At 43.1% G+C, this 22,763-nt stretch overlaps 1 protein-coding gene across 2 annotated transcripts; it reads left to right on the top strand.

Moving 5' to 3' along the window:
* The first annotated feature begins 2,016 nt into the window (after positions 1–2,016).
* LOC112622838 (HLA class II histocompatibility antigen, DO alpha chain) lies at positions 2,017–7,439 on the top strand. 2 transcript variants are annotated; one of them, XM_025382801.1, is made up of 5 exons: positions 2,017–2,178; positions 3,370–3,618; positions 4,036–4,317; positions 4,413–4,548; positions 4,787–7,439. In XM_025382801.1, the coding sequence occupies exons 1-5, from the start codon at positions 2,097–2,099 to the stop codon at positions 4,788–4,790; spliced, it is 753 nt and encodes a 250-aa protein (XP_025238586.1). In that variant the 5' UTR covers positions 2,017–2,096; the 3' UTR covers positions 4,791–7,439. The 2 variants fall into 2 exon arrangements, with proteins under 2 accessions (XP_025238586.1, XP_025238587.1); XM_025382802.1 differs by lacking the exon at positions 4,413–4,548 and having other exon boundaries at positions 2,063–2,178; positions 3,227–3,618; positions 4,787–5,320.
* Positions 7,440–22,763: the final 15,324 nt, after the last annotated feature.

The following is a 22,763-nucleotide window of genomic DNA, read 5'->3' as shown; positions in this document are numbered from 1 at the left end:
GGCTGCAGTGAGCTATGATTACTCCACTGCCCTCCAGCCTGAGCAACAGAGCAAGACCCTGTCTCTAAAAAGTAAATAAAAAAATAAATGCACTACTCTTCGTTTTGTATCGTTCAGTCCAAAAAATAAAGAAACCCACAATAAATTAGAATGATAAAATCCACATGCTTGATCCAATAGACTTGTACATGTATAAAATTCTGCATCAAATTTATTAGAGCCAATGTGAAATATTTACAGAAGTTGACCACACTCCAAGCCATAAAGGATTATCATGTAATTAAGTTTTAAGTTAATAACAAAAAACATACTTTAAAAAAATCTATGTATGTTATGAAATAAAAAACACCAAATACTCAATTGTTATTAAACAAAAAAGCAACATTCTTTATCATGAGTTCTTCATGGCTTTCCCATCTATTATCTCGTGGTTCCAGCTCCCACCTCACTTGGGGAGAGATGAAGGTGGTGAGGGTCCTAACCAGGGCAGGATCAAAGCAGTGAAGACACTGTTCATTCATGCACAGATACCTCCTAGGCACCTATTATGTGCTAGGCATTATGCTAGACACGGCGGGATGGAAACAAAAAAACTAAGATTAAGGCTTCTCATAAACTATGCCACACAAATCAATTACTAGTTGTAATTTGATTAATTTGAAGTCAGAAGCTGTGTCTGCCGCACTCAGAATAGGCATCCCTTCTTATTCACTGAGGAAAGAGCATTGGAGCAGGATTTACCAGTCCACAGGCTACCCGAGAACCACCTAGGGAGCATGCTGAAAACACAGGTTCCCTGTCCCTGCCTTGGAAAGGCTAATCTAACCCATGAGGTCACGAGGAAACCCAGGAACATGTAGTATAACAAACTCCCCAGGTGATTCTCATTTGGAACCAGAGACCCAGATGATTTCCTAGCTCCTTCCAAGTTGAAACTCATCGATTTCATGGTCTTTGACACATGGCCTAATTTGGTTAGATTTATCTTTACTCAGATGTTAGCTTTACATATATATACTGGACTAAATTCTCCCAGTCGAGCCCAACTAGAAGCCAAAGACAAGGGTGATGCTGTCCTCCAGCCTGTGGCAGCCTGGAGGAGGTGCCCGGGTCCTGGAGGGACAGACAGAGAGGACTAGCACCTCTGCCCTCCTCAGGGAGTCCACGGAAACTCCTTACACTCTGCTTTAGACCAAACATCTCCAACAATTACACATTTTTTCTTACACAATGAAATTTAATAATAATAAAAGAAAAATAACATTTTTGAAAGTGATTTAAAGTTTTAAGAGGTTTTTATTCCATTATGCAGCCAATGTTTTCCTTTTTTTTTTTTTTTTTTTTTTTTTTTGAGACGGTGTCTCGCTCTGTCGCCCAGGCTGGAGTGCAGTGGCCGGATCTCAGCTCACTGCAAGCTCCGCCTCCCGGGTTCACGCCATTCTCCTGCCTCAGCCTCCCGAGTAGCTGGGATTACAGGCGCCCGCCACCTCGCCCGGCTAGTTTTTTTTGTATTTTGTAGTAGAGACGGGGTTTCACCGTGTTAGCCAGGATGGTCTCGATCTCCTGACCTCGTGATCCGCCCGTCTCGGCCTCCCAAAGTGCTGGGATTACAGGCTTGAGCCACCGCGCCCGGCCCCAATGTTTTCCTTTTAAAGATTATTGGTAAAGTTTATTTTACTTTCTAACTCAAAATTTGTCCACAGAAACTTCTCGGGAAAGTAGGATTCCCTGCATCGCAGATCGACATAGAGGATTTGTGGGAGCTCAGCTGCGCGGCGCTCTCAAGGCCTTTTCTCTCCCTTCAGGGAGGGGGTCCCTTCTTGGAGGACATGGTAACAGTTGGTGCAAGCCCCTCCCGTCCTCCAAATCTTCCTTTGGCTTCTCCTGTTGGCCTGGTGAATCCTTCTACCTTCGCACCCCGGCTGTTTCCCTCTTCACCCAGCAACAGTTACATTCACTCAGAGAATTCCTGTGATTGGCTGAAGACAGCAGGGGTCGCCCCCATCCTCGAATCTGTTTTCTTCGTCTTCACCTCCGCCTTGTTCCTGTACTCCCCACAGGGACTGAGACTGATTTGATTAAAGCACCAGAGTGTAATGGCCCTCAGAGCAGGGCTGATCCTGGGGTTCCACAGCCTGATGACCCTCCTGAGCCCGCAGGAGGCAGGTGCCACCAAGGGTGAGTGCGAGGGCGAGGCGGGTGCGGCGGGGAGCAGAGATTTACGGAGTTGGGTTACATGAGGAGATGACAGGGAGGATGCTTGTTCCTCTCCCTCTCTGGTTTATGAACAACTTCCTTCACCAAGAGACACCCAATCCCCCTCACCTCTGTTACATCCACTCTGGACCTAAATGAAGGTGCAGCTCGGTCAGCTGCGCAGGTGCCCCATTCAGCCTTCGCTGACGTTCAGATTTCTCTTGATTCCTTCCTCCTTCCTGAGACCCAAACCTCCACCCAACAGGTGCCAGCAAGCACCCTGATTTCTCTGCTACCCCTGGCCTGGAGTGTGGCCCATCAAGTCCAGTTCTGTTGCAGTATTTATGCCCATGCCGGTAGTTAACTGTTTACCTGTCTTTGTTTATCGGGAGACATGAGCTGGTTTGCGGGTCTACAGCTGGTTCATCTTTATTTCTTTTATTTCCCTGGCCCGCCATTGTGCTGGGTGCATGCTAGTTCCTCAGTAACTGTTGTTCAAACAACTTCATAGAATTCTGCAAGTATTAGAACTTAATCCCTAACTTCCAGAAAACTAGACAACAGTTATGGAAGAGACACACTCAGTCATAATGCTCTGAGATGGAGGAGTTGGGACATGAACTTTGACTTCTGACTCCTCATCCAGTGCTCTTTGCAATGCCTTGAGTTGCCTCTTCTTATCCCCTTGGTCTCTGGGTCACTAACCTTAATTCTTACTCCTGCCAGCCGTGGCCTGTTTCCCCTTACACCCACCTACACTGCATCTCTGTGCAGAGCTCCACTACTCTCCTGTCCTTAATAATTCCCCCTCATCCCACCCGCACAGTCCCACCAGCTCACAACACAGGACCTGACAACACAGACAGGGCAGACGACCACAGCCAAGATTTAAATTCTGGAACCCCAAGCATGATTTTAGGCAGCCTCTCCTCTTCCCATCCTGATACGCCAGACTGCACTGTCTCTGTGCCGGCTGCAGTGTGCTGGGATGAGCCTCTTTCTTCCTGTCCTCTCCCTTCCCCTCTCCCAGGGCCAGCCCAGTGTCAGAACAGGACTGTGTCCCCCCACAGAACCCAGGGTGGGGCCCAGGCTCAGGGACTCAACGATCACATATTGTGGATGAGACAGACACATTTTCTTCTCTCTCCTTGACCCTGAACTCACCAAATACAGCTGACCACATGGGCTCCTACGGACCCGCCTTCTACCAGTCTTACGGCGCCTCGGGCCAGTTCACCCATGAATTTGATGGGGAACAGCTGTTCTCTGTGGACCTGAAGAAAAGCGAGGCTGTGTGGCGTCTGCCTGAGTTTGGCGACTTTGCCCGCTTTGACCCGCAGGGTGGGCTGGCCGGCATCGCCGCGATCAAAGCCCATCTGGACATCCTGGTGGAGCGCTCCAACCGCACCAGAGCCATCAACGGTACCAGCCCTCCCTCTGCCCACCCAGTCAGGCGGGAAGGTCAGAGAAACTTCCAGTTCCTAGACCCCCATCACTCTGGGGCGCACTCTCAGTGCCCGTGCCTGTCATGCCCTGTCCCTTTCTTTCCCAGGAGGCTCCAGGTCTTCCTAGACCCCGTTGGCACTCCTCTCCTTGAGGAATGACACCTCTCACCTGGACTCCCGCCCAGGGACCAGTCAGATATAGGACCTCCTGGCATCCCACTCCCTCCCCAGTCTCCTCTCCCTCTGTTTCCTTCCTCTCCTGCTCCAGTGGATACCATCCCAGAGCATCCCCTGCCCACAGATGGCTACGAAGGGGGAACGTCCCTTAATCCCAGTCCTAGTAAGGCCCTGGGATGAGGGATGAGCCTGTGGACTCAAGCCCCATTCCTCCTAGTGCCTCCACAGGTGACCGTGTTCCCCAAGACTCGGGTGGAGCTGGGCCAGCCCAACATCCTCATCTGCGTCGTGAACAACATCTTCCCGCCTGTGATCAATATCACCTGGCTGCGCAACGGCCAAGCTGTCACTGAGGGAGTGGCCCAGACCAGCTTCTATTCCCAGCCTGACCATTTGTTCCGCAAGTTCCACTACCTGCCCTTCGTGCCCTCGGCCGAGGACGTCTATGACTGCCAGGTGGAGCACTGGGGCCTGGATGCGCCACTCCTCAGGCATTGGGGTACGGAGCCCCCTCCCCACGCACCCTCCTGGCCCCGGGTTTCCTTTACTCTAGAATCCTTCCCTATACCACCAATTCCTTCCTTTCTCTCCCAGAGCTCCAGGTGCCTATTCCACCACCAGACGCCATGGAGACCCTGGTCTGTGCCCTGGGCCTGGCCATCGGCCTGGTGGGCTTCCTCGTGGGCACCATCCTCATCATCATGGGCACATATGTGTCCAGTGCCCCCAGGTGCAGAGGCCCCGGGAGTCTAGGGGGTGGGGGAGGAAAGTGGATGACTCTGAACAGGACATGGGCGGAGAATCAGAGATTCTGTCGTGGGGAAAGAGTTCAGGAAAGAAATGGGCATGGAAGAAAGAAGCAGAGGTGGGGTGAGAGAGTGAGGTTTTGGGGGAGGTGGGCACTCGGAGATAGGATCCCAGCATATTGAAATTGAGCAACGTCGATTGTGTGGTTTCTGCTACTTTAGGTAACGATCCTTCTGAGAGAAATGACTTGTGGGAGACACCCTGCAGATCCTCGTGGATTTGTGACAGCTCCTGCGTGCTCAGTGCGCTTTAAGTGCATCCTGCTGTGCTGACCTTGAGTGGGATCAACCTCTGTCCTACAGGTCCCCTGTTTTTTGGTCCCAGTACTCATGGCAGGGTTTGTGGGACACCTACTAGCTTCCCTTCCCTTTCAACAAACACACACACATTCTTGCTCTACCCAAAGCTCTGGCTGGCAGCACCAAATGCTTTGGTAGTGTTTGCACTGTGTCCTTTTTAGGCCTTGGCCAGTTCTCCCAGGGTTGAGGCATGTGGTGCTGGGGATTGGCAGCAGTCCTGGGGCCCGCACGGGTGTGTCTTGCTCCATTTGTCCCATTGTGTGTTACTTTGTGAATGAGCCGTTTCACATGGACCTGATGAAATTTGCCTCCTGAGTTCAGTTTTGCCCTGAAAGGGATGCAGATTATCCTGTTCCTCATGAACCCCTCAGCTAACAACCCCCTCAGCACTGGGACAGGACAGGCTCATGGGGACTCCACTCCTGCCTGGGTTTACTCTGTATGAAGAGACCATTGGTATCCTGCCATGATGTCATCTCCTTTTTCTACTTTCCCTAGAGTCCCATGCATGACAAAGAGAAGCCCAAGGCTTGGATAAGGTGGCCACTTCCCTCAGTGGGGTCAATCATGTTAGGTAGGAGGTGGTAGAGTCGGTGTGCAAGGTATCTGGTAAGAGGGGCGGTCCACCTAGACACTCTCTAAAATATGTGGCCTAGAAGATTTTAGTCTACTTTTCTGTGAACAAAATTTAAACATACAAAGAGATAAGTCACCATACCACATAGTTTATGTCAAGATCAAAATGAGTAGTACAGATTACAGTTTTCAAACCAGAATGCACATAAGAACTGCTTGGGATCCTTTTAAAAGTATAGGCATTGGCCTGGTGCAGTGGCTCACTCCTGTAATCCCAGCACTTTGGGAAGCCAAGGGGACAGGATCGCTTGAGGCCAGGAGTTGGAAACCATCCTGGGCTACTCAGAGAGACCCCATCTCTAAAAAGAAAGATTTAAAAATTAACCAGGCATGGTGGCTCGCACCTGTATTCCCAGCCACTCGGGAGGCTGAGGCTGGAGGAGTGCTTGAGCCCAGGAGTTCAAGGCTGCAGTGAGCCGAGATCACACCACTGCACTCCAGCCTAGGTGACACAGTGAGACCCTGTCTCTAAATAAATAAATAAAATATAAAAATAACAGGCATCACCCAGACCTACTGAATTAGAATCTCGGGGGTGCAAGGGGCAACAACAGGGAGGCTGTCTTTTTTGAGACAAGGTCTCGTTCTGTCACCAGGCTGGAGTGCCATGGCATGATCTCGGCTCACTACAACCTCAGCCTCCCGAGTTGAAGCAATTCTCCTGCCTCAGCCTCCTGAGTAGCTGGGACTACAGGTGTGCACCACCATGCCCAGCTAATTTTTGTATTTTTAAGTAGAGACGGGGTTTCACCATGTTGGCCAGGATGGTCTCCATCTCCTGACCTCGTGATCCACCCTCCTTGACCTCCCAAAGTGCTGGAATTACAGGCATGAGCCACCGCGCCTGGCTGAAGCTGTCATTTTTTAACAGGCTCTGGATGACTCTGATGCAGCCGTCCTGGACCTGGGCTGCGGTCTGGTCACTGGGACACAGTGACATAATCAGGTGCCATGGGGGGTCATGGGAAAGGGGGATCCCTAAGGTCTGAGGTGGACCAGGAAGGCTTTCTGAAGAACCTGGGTCTGTTAGGGCATCAGAGCCAATCAAGGTACAAGTAAATAGGGACAAAATGAGGGTTTGAACTGTGAGCAGTTGGTCCTGGAAAAGAAAGAAACTGAGAGATTATGGGGACTCAGTGGGCTTCTTAAGAGAGAATAAGCTGAAATCAATGACTAGAAGACCCTGACGGAAGTGGAGGAGAATCATCTCAGGCAAACTTTTTGTGTGCCAGTAACAGAAACCCTCTTCGTGTGATCACTTGCAAAGTATAGGATGTTTGCAATATAGCTGTGGGGAGGAGTGCAGGGCCCAAGGGTAGATTCTAGCCAGGCCTCCCAGGAACAGAACTGGGATCCGAAAAGCCCAGAGAAGCTAGAGCTGCCCCTCCAACCCTCTCGGATCCACACGGTCTGTGTTCTCTAGACCCCCCTGCATGTTAGCGGTGTTCTCTCTCTGTGGACTGACTGTCCTTTTCAGTGAACACGTCCACCCGAAAGCTCCTGAGTTTATATCATCTCAGCCCTCACAACCCGCAAAGGCTGTGTCTCCCAGTCACAGCTTTAAATTACTGGAAAAATAAATGACCGGCCAAACGTGGAGCAGGTGTCCATCCCAGCCCTGTGTAGTTAGAACAGGAGACAAGATCCCACACAAATGTGGCTGCCAAGCACCCAGCCCCGGGGCAAGGGGTCAAGTTCTTGTCAGAGAAAGAGGAATAAGTTGGTTCTCAGAAGACGCCACAAGATACGTGTGTTCCCAACAATCTCTGATCTCTGCTGATCTTTTGCTTAACAGTTAACTTGATGCATCATTGGGAAGGTGTTTCTCTCATGTCCATCCTAAGGCTTAATAAAGTCATTAAAATTGTGTTCTTTTGACCAAAGAAATGTGTGGGGTTTTTTTGTTTTTTTTTTTTTCACTGTTGCATATACTACCCTGAAGTCACTGGAACTTCTAGGAATAATTCCGGAGCCTTTAGATTTATGCATCTGCGTGTATACTCACATGTGTTTCTAGTCTCAAGGTACGTAGTGTTTTATTTTAAAAAACCAATTGTGCTCCTGCATTCCTGATCTTTCACTCTGTTTTAGAACAGACATCCGGTAGTCTCCTGTCCTTTGTATCCAAACTCTCCCTTTTTGCAGGGTCCCCCTACAGATCATAAGCACGTCATCTCTCCAAATAATGAGAACATCAAGTCCTCTGTCTGTCCTTGACCCAGTCTCCCTTCCACCCAAGCTCCTCCCGGTCACACCCTCTGAGAGTGTCTGCATGGACTGCCTCCAGATCCCCTCTTCCCATCCACTCTCTTTCGGTTTTAATTTTTAACCGAATTATGTTATATGCATAGTTTAGAGTCAAATATTTTTTACAAGATTTGTTACAGAAATACCAGTCTCCAGCCCCCTCTGCCACCATATCCTCAGCCTCACAGAAAATAACTTTCAATTGTTTTAATGTGTTCTGTTGGTATTAACCTCCCATCTCTAAATAACATGTTTGTGTTGCTACATCTAGATTTTTCAGCTTTAGACTTTATCTCTTTACCTCTTGCTGTGGGAGAGGGGGATTTAGATTTTTTTCATCCTCAAAGAACATCATGCACCCTTCCCATGCCCCTTCTTTTAATATGAGTATATTGTAATTTTTACAACATAGTAAAAATTACTATGCTTACTATGTTTATATCAGTATGACCATGTAATGGCAAACCATAGAGCAAACCATGCTTGCTCTTCCTTTTCTAGATGACTTTGTTTTCTCTGGAGTGTGTAATTGTCCTGTTTTCCTTTGTGTGGCTGTATTTGTACTTATTATTAATGAATCACAAAATTCCTTGCAGTACAATCAAACACGTCAGGTATTCTGTCAATTTTACCATCAGATGTAACTCTCCCAGAATCTTCTGTCGGCTCCAGTCTTAACTCTTTGCCCTTGATGATACAGCGTTCACTCTGAGATCACCCTTCGCCGTCCGCATCAGGATTTACCTGTCCTCCGAGTTGGATCTTCTGTTTCTTGTATCCAGTCATTGCCCCTTTGTGTCTGCCTTATTTTAATGAGGCACCTCTTCTTTCCACTTCCTGCGAAACAGTGCATATGAGGAAAACTTTGTATGCTTCGTATGTCCGAAAATGTATTTATTGTACTCTCAAACTTGAATAATAGCTTGCATGGGTATAAAATTCAAGATTGGAAATCATTTCCATCAGAATTGTTAAGGCATTTCTCTATGATCCCTTAGCTTCCTGTGTTATTGTTGATAAGCCAAAAGATATTGTGCCATGAAACTTTGTATGTAATCATTGTTGTTTTTTTCTCTCTGGAAGCTTATAGGATTTCTGCTCTTTCCTTTCCTCCTTTAAATTCTTATAGGTGCTCCATAACCTACAAGGTGAAGATCCTTCTCAAACTGTCCTCAGTGTACTGTTTTAACCATATTTCTTTTCTTTTCTTTTTTTTGAGATAGAGTCTCGCTCTGTTACCCAAGCTGGAGTGCAGTGGTGTAATCTTAGCTCACTGCAACCTCTGTCTCCCAGATTCAAGCAATTCTCCTGCCTCACCCTCCTGAGTAGCTGGAATTACAGGCACCCGCCACCACGCCTGGCTAATTTTTTTTATTTTTAGTAGAGACGGGGTTTCACCATGTTGGCCAGGCTGGTCTCGAACTTCTGACCTCAGGTGATCCACCTGCCTTGGCCTCCCAAAGTACTGGGATTACAGGCATGAGCCACCAAGCCTGGGCTATTTTAACCATATTTATAATAGCGCCTCCTGAAAATGGTCAATGCCTAAGTCACAGAAAATTGTTGTTGCATGTTTACTCCTCCCTGCCTTTGCACAAACTATTATCTGTGCTGGACCTGCCTTCCTCCACCAACCAATCAAAATTCTACCTGCCCTTCCAGGGTCCAGATTAAATGTCACCTCTTCTGTGAAGCATTTCCAATCCCAGCCCCCAATATGCTGGCCACCATCTCCCTACAGTACTACCACATTCCGCCCTTTGTCAGTTGACTGTGTATGAATTTGCCTTTGCCACTAACTGCTCCTCTAAAGCAAGAGAAGTCTGTGTCTTACAGTTCCAACACCCAGAACATAATGGGCATTGAAACACTGTAGAATTCTATTTAATTCAATTTTGTTTGCTTCAAATCCAGCCTGGTCCGACTGTCTGCAGCTGGTTTTAATAACATTGGCTACTGTTTACCCAACACATGCAATGTGCCCAGCCTTAATGCTTTTCACGTGTAGTGGATTTGAATCTTGGTCCAAAAGATTAATAAGATAGTGCGCAGAATGCAAAAAAATAGTAAACGTCTTTAAATAATGGAAAATCTGATTCAAAACCTGCTGTTTAAAAAATCTTAAATCTGATTCAAAACCCCTGCCACGAGGCTGGTTTTAAATTCAATCTGTCATTATTAGGGCTTCTGGTCTCTTCCAGTTGTTCCAAGGGTCTGCGCCCTGACATAGTGCTGAGGCCTTGGAGAAGCCCCTGTTGTCTCCCTGCATCTGTCCAGACTGTTTACTCCAAGCATGCCCAGGGCTTAACCTATATGGTCTTTTCAACTGGCAGCTCTGCTGCTTCTGCACCAGGCTTGGGGCAGGGGAATCTTTAGTGAGGAGTGATCCCCAGTGCCTGGGAGCAAGACTGCAAAGGCGCACCACACGGCCAACTTCCCCTCCCTGGGAGGCCTCCCCACCGGCCTTGGCTGCCGCGAGGAAGCAGGGCTCTTTCAGACCCACAGGCCACTGTGCCTTCCTCAGTTTAGGAGAACCTTCCCCCTTTGCCTGTCAAAGGCATTCCCCTCCCTCTCTCTGGCACAGTGTCTGGGACACCTGGCATCATGTCAAGTGAGCTTCAGGTTTTGGGAAATCCAAAGCCACAAGAGGAAGGGCCTTGGAGGTGACATGTGCTATTGTCTTGTGTGACAAACCTAAATACAAACAAAGAAAAAAGAAAAGCATCATTCTGCCATGCATGAATTATTTTATTTCTTCCTTATGACCAATCTGCAAGTTAAGTATAATGATTTCATTTTATAGAGAAGGAACTAGGATTCAAATTACTTGACTTGCCCAAGGTCAAACAGGTAGGAGGTGGCTGGAAGGTCTGCGTAATGCTAGAGCCCATGTTCTTTCCACTGCACTGTCCTACTCAGCAGCGAATGGAGAACAGCTTGTGAGACATGAGGCAGGATGAACAGGGTGAGACATCAGTATTACTAGGATATGTGTAGGAGGAGGTATTCCCAGCTTTGGTAACAAACTTCTTCTGAGGCTTCAGCAGCAACAGGCTGCAGGGAATGAGGTGAGCTTGAAGAATGACTGGGGTTGGAATTACTGAAGAGATTTTCTACTCCATCCTGGATCAGTCGAAGCACTCCCCTAGTTCAGACTTTCTTTCTTGCTTAGTCTAAATTCCCTGCTGGCCAACAAGACTCTATATGATCTGGCACTGCATGTGTCCTCATCTTTACTTCCCTCCACTCATCCTTCTTTCATTAAGCAACAGCCACACTATCTTTCCCCAGAATCCTCCTGCCCAAGATGTTAACATTAATGTCTCCAATTCGTCACCCATTCACAACTCATGTGGTACCAATTCAGAGAAGCTTCATTGACCAACTTTGCTAAATAAACCACCTATCTCCAGTCTCTCCCTATCATGTTACCCTATTTATCTTTACAAACAGATGCCTTTCAATGAATGATGTCCCACTTCTCAGGCTTTCCTTATTTCTCTGACCTCAGAAAAGCTTCCAGACAAGTGATCATGCATGCAGAGGAGCGGATTCACTTCCTCTCCTCTCCTTATGGTTTAGGAGGTTGCTACCTATGACTTGTAATTTGGCTCCATCTTGTGGTTTGCGTCCACCCCACATGGAGCCTCCAAATCTGAATAAGCCTAAGGTCTTCCAAGGCGGACTCCTCGGCACTTCTGTCCACTGGAAACGTTCTGCTGCCTCCTCCCTAGACTCCCAACACCGCTCTTGAGACCTTGTCAGATTCCCAGTTGCCCTTTATTCCTTTCCTCAGGCCTTCAATATATGGATGTGCTTCAGGTACAAGTTCTTACTGTAATGCCTGGAACATGGTGGTTACTCAATAAATATTTAAAGCCCCAACTGACTAAAACAAAATGTAGTCACCCTGCTCTCAAATTCCTTGATGACATGTCCACATAAAGAAAAATAAATTAAAATTTGTTCTTCCGATATTAACAAGTATTGTTTTGTTAATACTGTTATCTTTCATTTATTGAGCACTTCCAATGTGCCAAACACTAGTCTAACCAATTGATATTTGTCGAATCCAGTATCTCCACATTCACTAAGAAGCACACCTGGTATTTCCTAAACTGTTGCATGAAACCCAAGTGTTTAGGAGAGTGTTAATAACCTAACCAAAAACAAATCAATAGAAGTAATATTTTTCTGTTAAAACATATTTTAATACATGTAAGGAAATGCCAAACTTAAATATGTATCTTTTTGTTTTGTTTTGTTTTTGACACAGAGTCTCGCTCTGTTGTCCAGGCTGGAATGCAGTGGTGCCATCTCAGCTCACTGCAACCTCCGCTTCCTGGGCTCCATTGATTCTCCTGCCTTAGCCTACTGAGTAGCTGGGATTACAGGCATCCACCACTGCACCCAGCTAATTTTTGTATTTTTAGTAGAGACAGGATTTCCCCATATTGGATAGGCTGGTCTTGAACCCCTGACCTTGTGATCCGTCCTCCTTGGCCTCCCAAAGTGAATTATGTATCTTTGTTATATAGTAATCTGCCTTTTAAAAATGATATGTCATTATTTGTAACAACTGAAAATTATTGGAAACATGCTAGTAAGAGTACAATAGTTGAAAAAATTATAGTACATTTGCACAATGGAGTAATGCAAAGCTGTTAAAAAGAAGGAGGAGATAGAAAAAATACGTTCCAATGTTTGATAGCAGACTGGGGTGACCGTAGTCAGCAACAATATATATATAGTATATTTCAAAGTAGCTAGAAGAGAGGACTTGAGATATTGCCAACACATAGAAATGATAAATACTCAAGGTGAAGGATACCCCAAATACCTGACTTGATCATTACTCTCATTGTATGTAACAGACATAGTAACAGACACTCACATGTACCTCATAAATAAAATATTTAAAATATCATGTATCAATTAAAGGAAAAAGTCTAACAAAAAGGAATGAGAAAGATCTCTTTGAATTAATGCGGAGGAATCTCTAGGCTAGAGTGGAAAATTCACAGTACAATAGAATGATTAAACTATGTACTGTCTTTGGGGTAAGAAAAAGGAAAGATATATATTTTTTGAAAAAGGTGGATTGGGTCAGATATGGTGGCTTGTGCCTATAATCCCCACACTTTGGGAGGATGAAGTGGGAGGATCACTTGAGGTCAGGAATTTAACACCAGCCTGGCCAACATAGCAAGACTCTGTCTCTACATAAAAATAAAAAAATTGGCCAGTTATGGTGGTACACCCCTGTAGTCCTAACTACTCAGGACGCTGAAGCAAGAGGATCACTTGAGCCTAGGAGTTCGAGGCTGTCGTGAGCTATGATGGTGCCACTGCACTCCAGCCTGGGCAACAGAGTGAGACCGTGTCTCCAAAGGGGGAAAAAAGCTACATTGGAAGGATAAACAAGAAATTAATAAAAAATGGCTACTTTTAGTGAGGAAGGGAGAAGTCAGAAGTGACTATTGACCTTTGAAACGTATAAATACAATATTAATAAAAAGTTGACAAAAAAACCTCTAAAATTTAAAACGAATAGAACTGAACCACACAGAAAAAATAAGTATTCCAAGTGATATTAAAAGATACTACTGGGTCGGGCGCGGTGGCTCACGCCTGTAATCCCAGCACTTTCGGAGGCCGAGGAGGGCGGATCACGAGGTCAGGAGATCAAGACCATCCTGGCTAACATACTGAAACCCTGTCTCTATTAAAAATACAAAAAATTAATCGGGCGTGGTGGCGGGCGCCTGTAGTCCCAGCTACTCGAGAGGCGGAGGCAGGAGAATGGCGTGAACCCAGGAGGCGGAGCTTGCAGTGAGCCGAGATTGCGCCACTGCACTCCAGCATGGGCCACAGACCCAGACTCCGTCTCAAAAAAAAAAAAAAAAAAAAAAAAGATACTACCGTATATTCTTGGTGGAATACATTTCTTCTCTCTCTTCTCTCTTTCTCTCTCTACTTCTCTCTCTCTCTCTCTCTCTCTCCCCCCCTTTTTGACAGGGTCTTGCTCTATTGCCAGCCAAGGCTGGCGTGCTGGAGTGCACTGGTGTGATTATAGCTCAGTGCACCCTCAAACTCCAGGGCTCGCGTGATCCTCCCACCTCGGTCTCCCAAGTAGAGTAGCTGGGACTGCAGGAACATGCCACCGTATCCAGTTAATTAAAATACATTTTTAAAAATAGAAATGGGGTCTCCCATTATGTTGCCCCAGCTGACTTAATAGAATATATTCTAAGGACAAAAAGAACTATCAAAACTTTGAACATCATTCAGTTGTTTCATGGTTAAGTAATATTTGTATCTTTATTTGAAACTATATTATATATAAAATAAAGCAAATCAGTGATTATGTTAATATAATTAAGAACTAAGATTTTTAGGCCAAAGGCAGTGGCTCATCTCTGTAATCCCAGAACTTTGGGAGGCCGAGGCGGGCAGATCACAAGGTCAGGAGTTGGAGACCAGCGTGGCCAACATGGTGAAACCCTGTCTCTACTGAAAAAAACAAAAAACTTAGCTGGGTGTAGTGGCGGGCGCCTGTTATCCCAGGTACTAGGGCGGCGGAGGCAGGAGAATTGTTTGAACTCGGGAGACAGAGGTTGAGGTGAGCTGAGATTGCACCATTCATTGCACTCCAGCCTGGGCAACAGGGCGAGACTCCATCTCAAAAAAAAAAAAGAACAAAGATTTTTAATGTATAAAAAGCAACTAAATCTAGCTGAATTAAAACAATAATATTAAATTTGAACTAGAAAAAAAATTTGAACTAGAACTGTCAATTTTAACTAATGATTAACTAATATGTGTGTCCTAACTCTAGCAAATGAAAGAGCTTAATAATAGCCCTGTAGCAATGAGCATCCCCAGTGCACAGACTGTAGTTTCTAAATATCATTTCCCACTCAAAAGAAATAGAGCCTCTTGGAGAAGTGACCAGTTACAGGCCTAAGTTATGGAAAATACAAAGCAAGTGTGAGTATCTCATTGTTTTCATAAAACAAGGCACTGTTCAAAGACTAATAGAGTCATGTCAAAAAAAACAGGTCAGCCAGTTTGAAGGAGCTTCCATTGGCCAAAATTGGAACAACTCAGACATCAAAAAGATGACTATAATATAATTAAAAGCACTGAGTATATAAAAATACGTGGGTTCCTATTAATAGTCGAATACAGATTTTAAAAAGTAAGCAACAATAACCCATTTATATTACCACTGGATGTGATCTTCTAATTCCTAACACAGAAAACTGATACTTAAAGAAAGCAAGTATATATCCTGACATTTCACAAGGAAATGTTCCATTGATGAAAAAAAGGTCTACCCTTCAGAGTAGCAGTGAATAAATGTTGGGAAAAATAATGGAATTAGAAAACCAGCATTTTGGAAGCCTAATGTGATCATTGATTCAGGGAAGCCATCGTACATGTTAAAATCATTTAGGAGACTAGATAGTGGGGAACAGGAGAGTCACATCATGCCAAAGTATTATGGTCATAGATTATTTGCTATTGACAAATGGGAGAAAAACCTTTACAGAGGAGAGAACTGGCTGTCATCACCTCGACTGAGTGATCAAGTTTAGCCTCACCAATAATAAGACAAGACATTAAGTGTATGCTTCCTAATAAGATGAAATGCAAAGTACACAGCAATATCTATGAAGAATTATTGTCAAAAATCTTTTATCTGAATCTAATCAAGCCTTTGTTTCCAAAAGTTCTAGTCTATAAAAAATACATTGGATAGAGGAATAAGTCAAATGAAACTACAAAGAAACAATCACACAAATTCAAAATGTGAGAGATTCTACTGGTCTGGGCTCTCTAAAAAGATGATGTTTAAAAAATGGGTGGGATAGTGGGAATTAAGAGACATTACAATCAAATTTAGTGGATGATTCTTGGCAATATCTTTGGGGAAAAACAGATATAAAAGCACTTTTCAGACAAATGGGGAAATTTGAATATGAACTGGTAATCGATGATATTAGAGAGCTGTTTTCAGTTTTGTTCAGTATGATTACAGTACCATGGTTATGTATCAAGGCATCTTTATGCTAAAGTATTTAGGGATGAAATGCTAGGAGATCTCTCATTTACTTTGAAATGAATTTAGAATACACACACAGTTCAAACAAATACGGCAAAATCTTGACAGTTGTTGAATCTATATGCTGGGTATTTGTCTTAGTCCATTTTGTGTTGCCATAACAGAATCCCACAGACTAGGTAATTTACAAAAAAAAAAAAAAAAAAAGAAAGAAAAGGAAAGAAAGAAATTTATTTCTCACAGTTCTGGAGGCTGGGAAGCCCAATGTCAAGGTGCCAACATCTGGCAAGGGCTTTCCTGCTGTGTCATACCAGGCAAAAGAAAAAAGGATTAGAGAAAGGATGGAGGAGAGGAAAGGAGTCAAACTCATCCTTTCATCAGGAATTCACTCCTGAGATGAGACAACTAACCCACTCAAGAGACGATGGCATTAATCCCTTTATGAGGGCTCTGCCCATCTCTTTAAGAGATGACCTAATCATCTTTTAAAGTTTCCACTTCTCAACGCTGTTGCATTGGGGATTAAGTTTCCAATGTTTTATATATAACAATTTTATGTTATATATAAAATAAAGCAAATCAGTGATTATGTTCATGTAATTCAGAACTAAGATTTTTAATGTATAAAAAGCAAGTAAAAGTAGCTGAATTAAAACAATAATATTAAATTTGAACTAGAAAAATATTTTGAACTAGAAATGTCAGTTTTAACTAATGATTTACTAATATATATGTCCTAGCTCTAGCAAAAGGAAGAGCCTAATAACTTTGGGAGACACATTCAAACCATAGCAGCTTTCAAATATTATTTTACTTTTTCCAGGTTTTCTGTAGGTTTGGAAATTTTCACAATTAAAGAGGTAGGGGTGTGTGTGTGTGTGTGTGTGTGTGTAATGCTTTATTATACTTGAAAATAGCAGGACATTAAAGGAGAGAGCACTAGATTCCTGAACTCATAAGCTGATGTATGTCATCAATTGAATAATTTTTTTTGAGACAGAGTCTCGCTCTGTTGCCCAGGCTGGAGTGCAATGGCGCGATCTCAGCTCACTGCACCCTCCACCTCCTGGGTTCAGGTGATTCTCCTGCCTCAGCCTCCCAAGTAGCTGGGATTACAGGCACCCACCACCATGCCCGGCTAATTTTTGTATTTTTAGTAGAGACGGGGTTTCACCAGGTTGGCCAGGCTGGTCTCGAACTCCTGACCTCAGGTGATCCACCCGCCTCAGCCTCCCAAAGTGCTGGGATTACAGGCATGAGCCACCACGCCCGGCCTGTTCTGTAATATTTTATAATTTAAATAAATAATGTAAATGCATTTTTTGTTTTAATTAAAATAAAATAAACATAATATAATGCCTTTAAATTTTTGTTCCACTACATGGCTGTTACATACATACATAAAATTTGACCATTTCTCTAGCAGATTTCTCATCCATTGGCTCAAAACACAAACTCATTTTATTTTGGGAGCCCTACAATTGCTTTATCAATATTATATCATTTGAAAAAAAAGTTCTGTAGTCAAAAGTTACTGTAACATTGTCTATAGACATCCTAGGAACACCAAATGTAAGTTCACCTGGAAAAATGTTGTTTTATAATTTTGTATTTTCCCCGTGTTTGAGATGTTATTGCCATTCCCAATCAGAAAACAGAAAAGAGCAATAAAAAATAGTAAAAATGAAGAAGGTGCCAAGTTTCCAAAATCTTAAAAAGTTCTTATAATTTTTGACTCTCCTTCTTATATAGTCAATGTAAGCCCAGATGCACACCTACCCCCACCCCTAGCTTTCCTGTCACCATCCATCTCCTACGGTCCTGTTCCCTCAGGCCTCTTCCTTCACAAAAGTCCCAGTGTCTAAGCCAAGCCTGAAGGTATGGTGAGGATGAATGGTCGGTATGAATAGTTACCATTTAGAAATTATGCAGTCTAAAGTGAATATTAATAGTTCAAGTTAGCCTGCTTTCTCTTCATGTGGCAAAAGCCATCACTGGAATTTCCTTTACTTATATTTGTGGAATGAAGTAGTTCGTTTCTTATTTGTGTCTTCACACTTCTTAATAATTCTCCAGCTAAGCTAAATTAATTGGGCTTGGTGAAAAAAATAAAATTTTCTACAGTATACAGGAATCTTGTGCAGAAGCTACATTTACAAACAGAAGAACTGAAAATAGAGACATTACAACTGACACTATAGAAATATGAAAGATCATCGAAGACTACTATAAACACCCCTATGCATACAAACTATAAAATCTTGAGGAAATGAATGAATTCCTTGAAACAGTCCTCTAAGCTTGAATCAGGAAGAAATAGAAATCGTGAACAAACCTAGAGGAAATGAATGAATTCCTAGAAGCATACAACCCTCTAAGCTTGAATCAGGAACAAATAGAAATCCTGAACAAACCAGTAACAAGTAGTGATATTGAATCAGTAATAAAAAACTTAAAAAAAAAAAAAAAAAAAAAAGGCCCAGGACCAGATTCATAGCTAAATTCTACCAGACGTTCAAAGAAGAACTGGTACCAATCCTATTGAAACTATTCCAAAAGATTAAGAAAGAGGGGATCATACCCAACTCATTCTGTGAAGCCAGTGTTACTCTGATGCCAAAGACGGGAAAGAACACAACAAAAAAGAAAACTACAGACCAATATTCCTGATGAACATAGATGCAAAAATCTTCAACAGAATACTAACAAACCAAATCCAACAGCACATCAAAACAATAAATCACCATGATCAAGGGGGTTTCATCCTACGGATGCAAGGATGGTTCAATATATGCAAGTCAATAAATGTGATTCACCACATAAACAAAATTTAAAACAAAAATATGATCATTTCAATCAATGCAGAAAAAGCATTTGGTAAAATCCAGCATCCCTTTATAATAAAAACTGTCAACAAACTAAGCATAGAAGGAACAAACCTCAAAATTATAAAAGTCAGATATGATAAACACACAGCCAATATCATACTGAATGGATGAAAGATTGAAAGCCGACCAGGCATAGTGACTCACGCCTGTAATCCCAGCAGTTTGGGAGGCCAAGGCGGGTGGATCACCTGAGGTCAGGAGTTCAACACCAGTCTAGTCAAAATGGTGAAACCTCATCTCTACTAAAAATAAATAAATAAATAAATATACAAAAAAATTAGCCAGGCATGGTGGTGCATGCCTGTAGTCCCAGCTACTTGGGACTGAGGCAGTTGGGAGGCTGAGGCAGGAGAATCGCTTGAACCTTGGAGGCAGGGGTTGCAGTGAGCCAAGATCCCGCCACTGCACTCCAGCCTGGGTGAGAGAGTGAGACTCCATCTCAGAAAAAAAAAAAATGAAAAAACCCCAAAAAGTTAAAAGCATTCCCCCTAAGAACTGGACAAGACAAACATGCCCACTTTCACCACTCCTATTCATCATAGTACTGGAAGTTCTAGCCAGAGCAATCAGACAAGGGAAAGCATACCCAAATAGGAAAAGAGGAAGTCAAATTATCTCTGTTTGCCAATAATATAATGTATACCTAGAAAACGCTAAAGACTCCTCCAAAAGACTCTTAGATTTGATAAATGCATTTAGTAAAGTCTCAGGTTACAAAATCACCATACACAAATCAATAGAACAGCTCTATACCAATAACGACCAAGTTGAGAATCAAATCAAGAACTCAATCTCACTTGCAATAGCTACAAAAATTGTAAATGTCTAGGAATATATTTAACCAAGGAGGTGAAAGATCTCCCTAAGGAGAACTACAAAACACTGATGAAAGAAATCATAGATGATACAAACAAATGGAAAACCATGCCATGCTCATAGACTGGAAGAATCAATATGAAAAATGACCATACTGCCCAAAGCAATCTACAGCTTCAATGCAATTCCTATCAAAATATCAGCATCATTTTTCACAGAATTATGAAAAGCAATCGTAAAATTCATATGGAACAAAAATAGAACCTAAATAGCCAAAGCAATCCTAAACAAAAAGAATAAATCTGGAGGCATCACATTACCCAACTTCAAATTACACTACAAGTCTAGAGTAACCGAAACAGCATGGTACCGGTATAAAAGCACACAAGTAGACCAATGGAACAGAATAGAGAACCCAGAAATAAAGTCAAATACCTACAAGCAACTAATCTTCCACAAGCAGATAAAACAACACACTGAAAAAAGGACACCCTATTCAATAGATGGTGCTGGGAAAATTGAATTGCCACAGGTAGAAGAACAAAAGTAGGGCTGGGAGCAGTGGCTCACGCCTGTAATCCCAGCACTTTGGGAGGCTGATGCAGGTGGATCACTAGGTCAGGAGTTTGAGATCAGCCTGGCCAATATAGTGAAACCCTGTTTCTACTAAAAAATGCAAAAATTTGCCCGGTGTGGTGGCGTGTGCCTCCCGGCTACTTGGGAGGCTGAGGCAGGAGAATCGTTTGAACCCAGACGAGATGCTGTCTCAAAAAAAAAGAAAGAAAAAAAGAACAAAACTAGATCTCTGTTTCTCAACATATACAAAAATTAGCTCAAGATAGATTAAAGTCTTAAATCTAAGACCTGGAATCATAAAAATTCTGGAAGAAACTTTGGAAAAACTCTTCTGAATATTGGCCTAGGCAAAGAATTTATGAATAGGACCTCAAAAACAAATCCAACAGAAACAAAAATGAATAAATAGGACCTACCTAATTAAACTAAAAAGCTTCTGCACAGCAGAGGAAATAATCAAGAGTTAAACAGACAACCACAGAATGGGAGAAAATATTTGCAAACATCTGACAAAGGACTAATATCCAGAATCTAGAAGGAGCTCAAACAAATGAGCAAAAATAAATAAATAAATAAAATAAATAAATAATCCCATTAAAAAGTGAGCAAACAACATTGACAGACATTTCTCAAAAGAAGATATACAAATGTACAGAAACATATGAAAAAATGTTCAACATCACTAATCATCAGGGAAATGGAATTTTTTTTTTTTTTTTTTTTTTTTTTGAGACAGAGTTTCACTCTTGTTGCCCAGGTTGGAGTGCAATGGCGAGATCTTGGCTCACTGCAACCTCCACCTCCTGGGTTCAAGCAGTTCTCCTGCCTCAGCCTACCGAGTAGCTGGGATTACAGGCCTCTGCCATCATGCCCAGCTAATTTTGTATTTTTAGTGGAGATGGGGTTTCTCCATGTTGGTCAGGCTGGTCTTGAATTCCCACCTCAGCCTCCCAAAGTGCTGGGATTACAGGCATGAGCCGTCGCGCCCAGCCCGGAAATACAAATTAAAACCACAATGAGATACTACCTTATCCCAGCTAGTATCATTGATATTAAAAAGTCAAAAAGCAATAGATGTTGGCAAGGATGCAGTGAAAAGGAATAGCTTATACATTGTTGGTGGGAATGTAAATTAGTACAACCTCTGTGGAAAATACTATGGAGATTTCTCAAAGAACTAGAAGTAGATCTACCATTTGATCTAGCAATCCCACTCCTGGGTGTCTACCCAAAGGAAAAGAAGTCATTATATCAAAAAGACACAGAATTACAAAGATATGGAATCAACCTAAGTGCCCATAAACTGATGAGTGGATAAGAAAATGTGATGTGTATATACCACGAAATTGTACTTATCCACAAAAAAGAATGCAATGATACATTTTCCAGCAACTTGGATGGAACTAGACCATTTTCCTAAGTGAAGTAACTCAGGAACAGAGAACCAAGTACTACGTGTTCTCATTGTTAAAGAAAAAAAACCTTAAACAAATGAAATTCAACAGAGTTTAATTGAACAAAGAACAATTTGTGAATTGGGGAGCCTCCTGAGTCAGAGTAGGCTCAGGGAGACTCCAGAACAGCCAAGTGGTGGAAGATTTATGAACAGAAAAAGGAAAGTGATGTACAGAAAAAGGAAAGTGAAGTACAGAAAATGGAAGTGAGGTACAGAAATAGCCAGATTGGTTACAGCTCAGTATTTGCCTTATTTGAACACAGTTTGAACTGTTGGTCACCTTTGATTGACCAAAACTCAGTGATTGGCACTAGAGTAGGTTTCATTCTGATTATACATCCAGTTAGGTTTCAGTTTACTATGTATGGAGAAACCTTTAGGCTGAACTTAAAACATGTAAGGAAGCAGCTTTAGGCTAAACCTAATTTAACACTCACTTGTAAGTAGGAGCTAAGCTATGGGTGTGCAAAGCCATACAGAGTAGTATAACGGACATTGGAGACTCAGAAGTGGGGAGCGGGGTGTGGGGTGAGGGATGAAAAACTATTTACTGAGTGCAATATACACTATTGGGTAATGGGTACACTAAAAGCCCAGACTTTACCACTATACAATTCATCTATATAAACAAAAGCCACCTGTACCCCTAAAGCTATTGAAATAAAAATAATAAAAACAAAATTCTAGGCTAGGCCTGGTGGCTCACACCTGTAATCCCAGCACTTTGGGAGGCAGAGGTGGGTGGATTGCTTGAGGCCAGGAGTTCGAGACCAGCCTGGACAACATGGCGAAACCCCGTCTCTACTAAAAACACAAAAATTAGCCCAGCATGGTGGCGGGCGCCTGTAATCCCAGCTACTTGGGAGGCTGAGGCAGGAGAATTGCTTGAACCTAGGAGGTGGAGGTTGCAGTGAGCCAAGATCATGCCACTGCACCCCAGCCTGGGTGACAGAGCAAGACTCTGTCTCAAAAAATAAATAAATAAATAAATAAAAATAAAGTTCTAAAAAGATAGAGGTGTGTGTGTGACTGTGTGTATGCGTGTGCGTGCGTGTGTGTGTGTGTGTGTGTGTTCATCTCTAGCCTCATTCTTTAGCTCAGGTTGGTGGAGTTAACAATATCTGGAAGTTTTTTCTAAGTTTTACTTCTGAA

This window comes from Theropithecus gelada, chromosome 4 (genome assembly GCF_003255815.1).
Source record: "Theropithecus gelada isolate Dixy chromosome 4, Tgel_1.0, whole genome shotgun sequence".
In the NCBI taxonomy this organism is placed as follows: domain Eukaryota; kingdom Metazoa; phylum Chordata; class Mammalia; order Primates; family Cercopithecidae; genus Theropithecus; species Theropithecus gelada.
The sequence above is the reverse complement of the archived record's forward strand: the minus strand, read 5'-3'. Positions and strand labels throughout refer to the sequence as shown.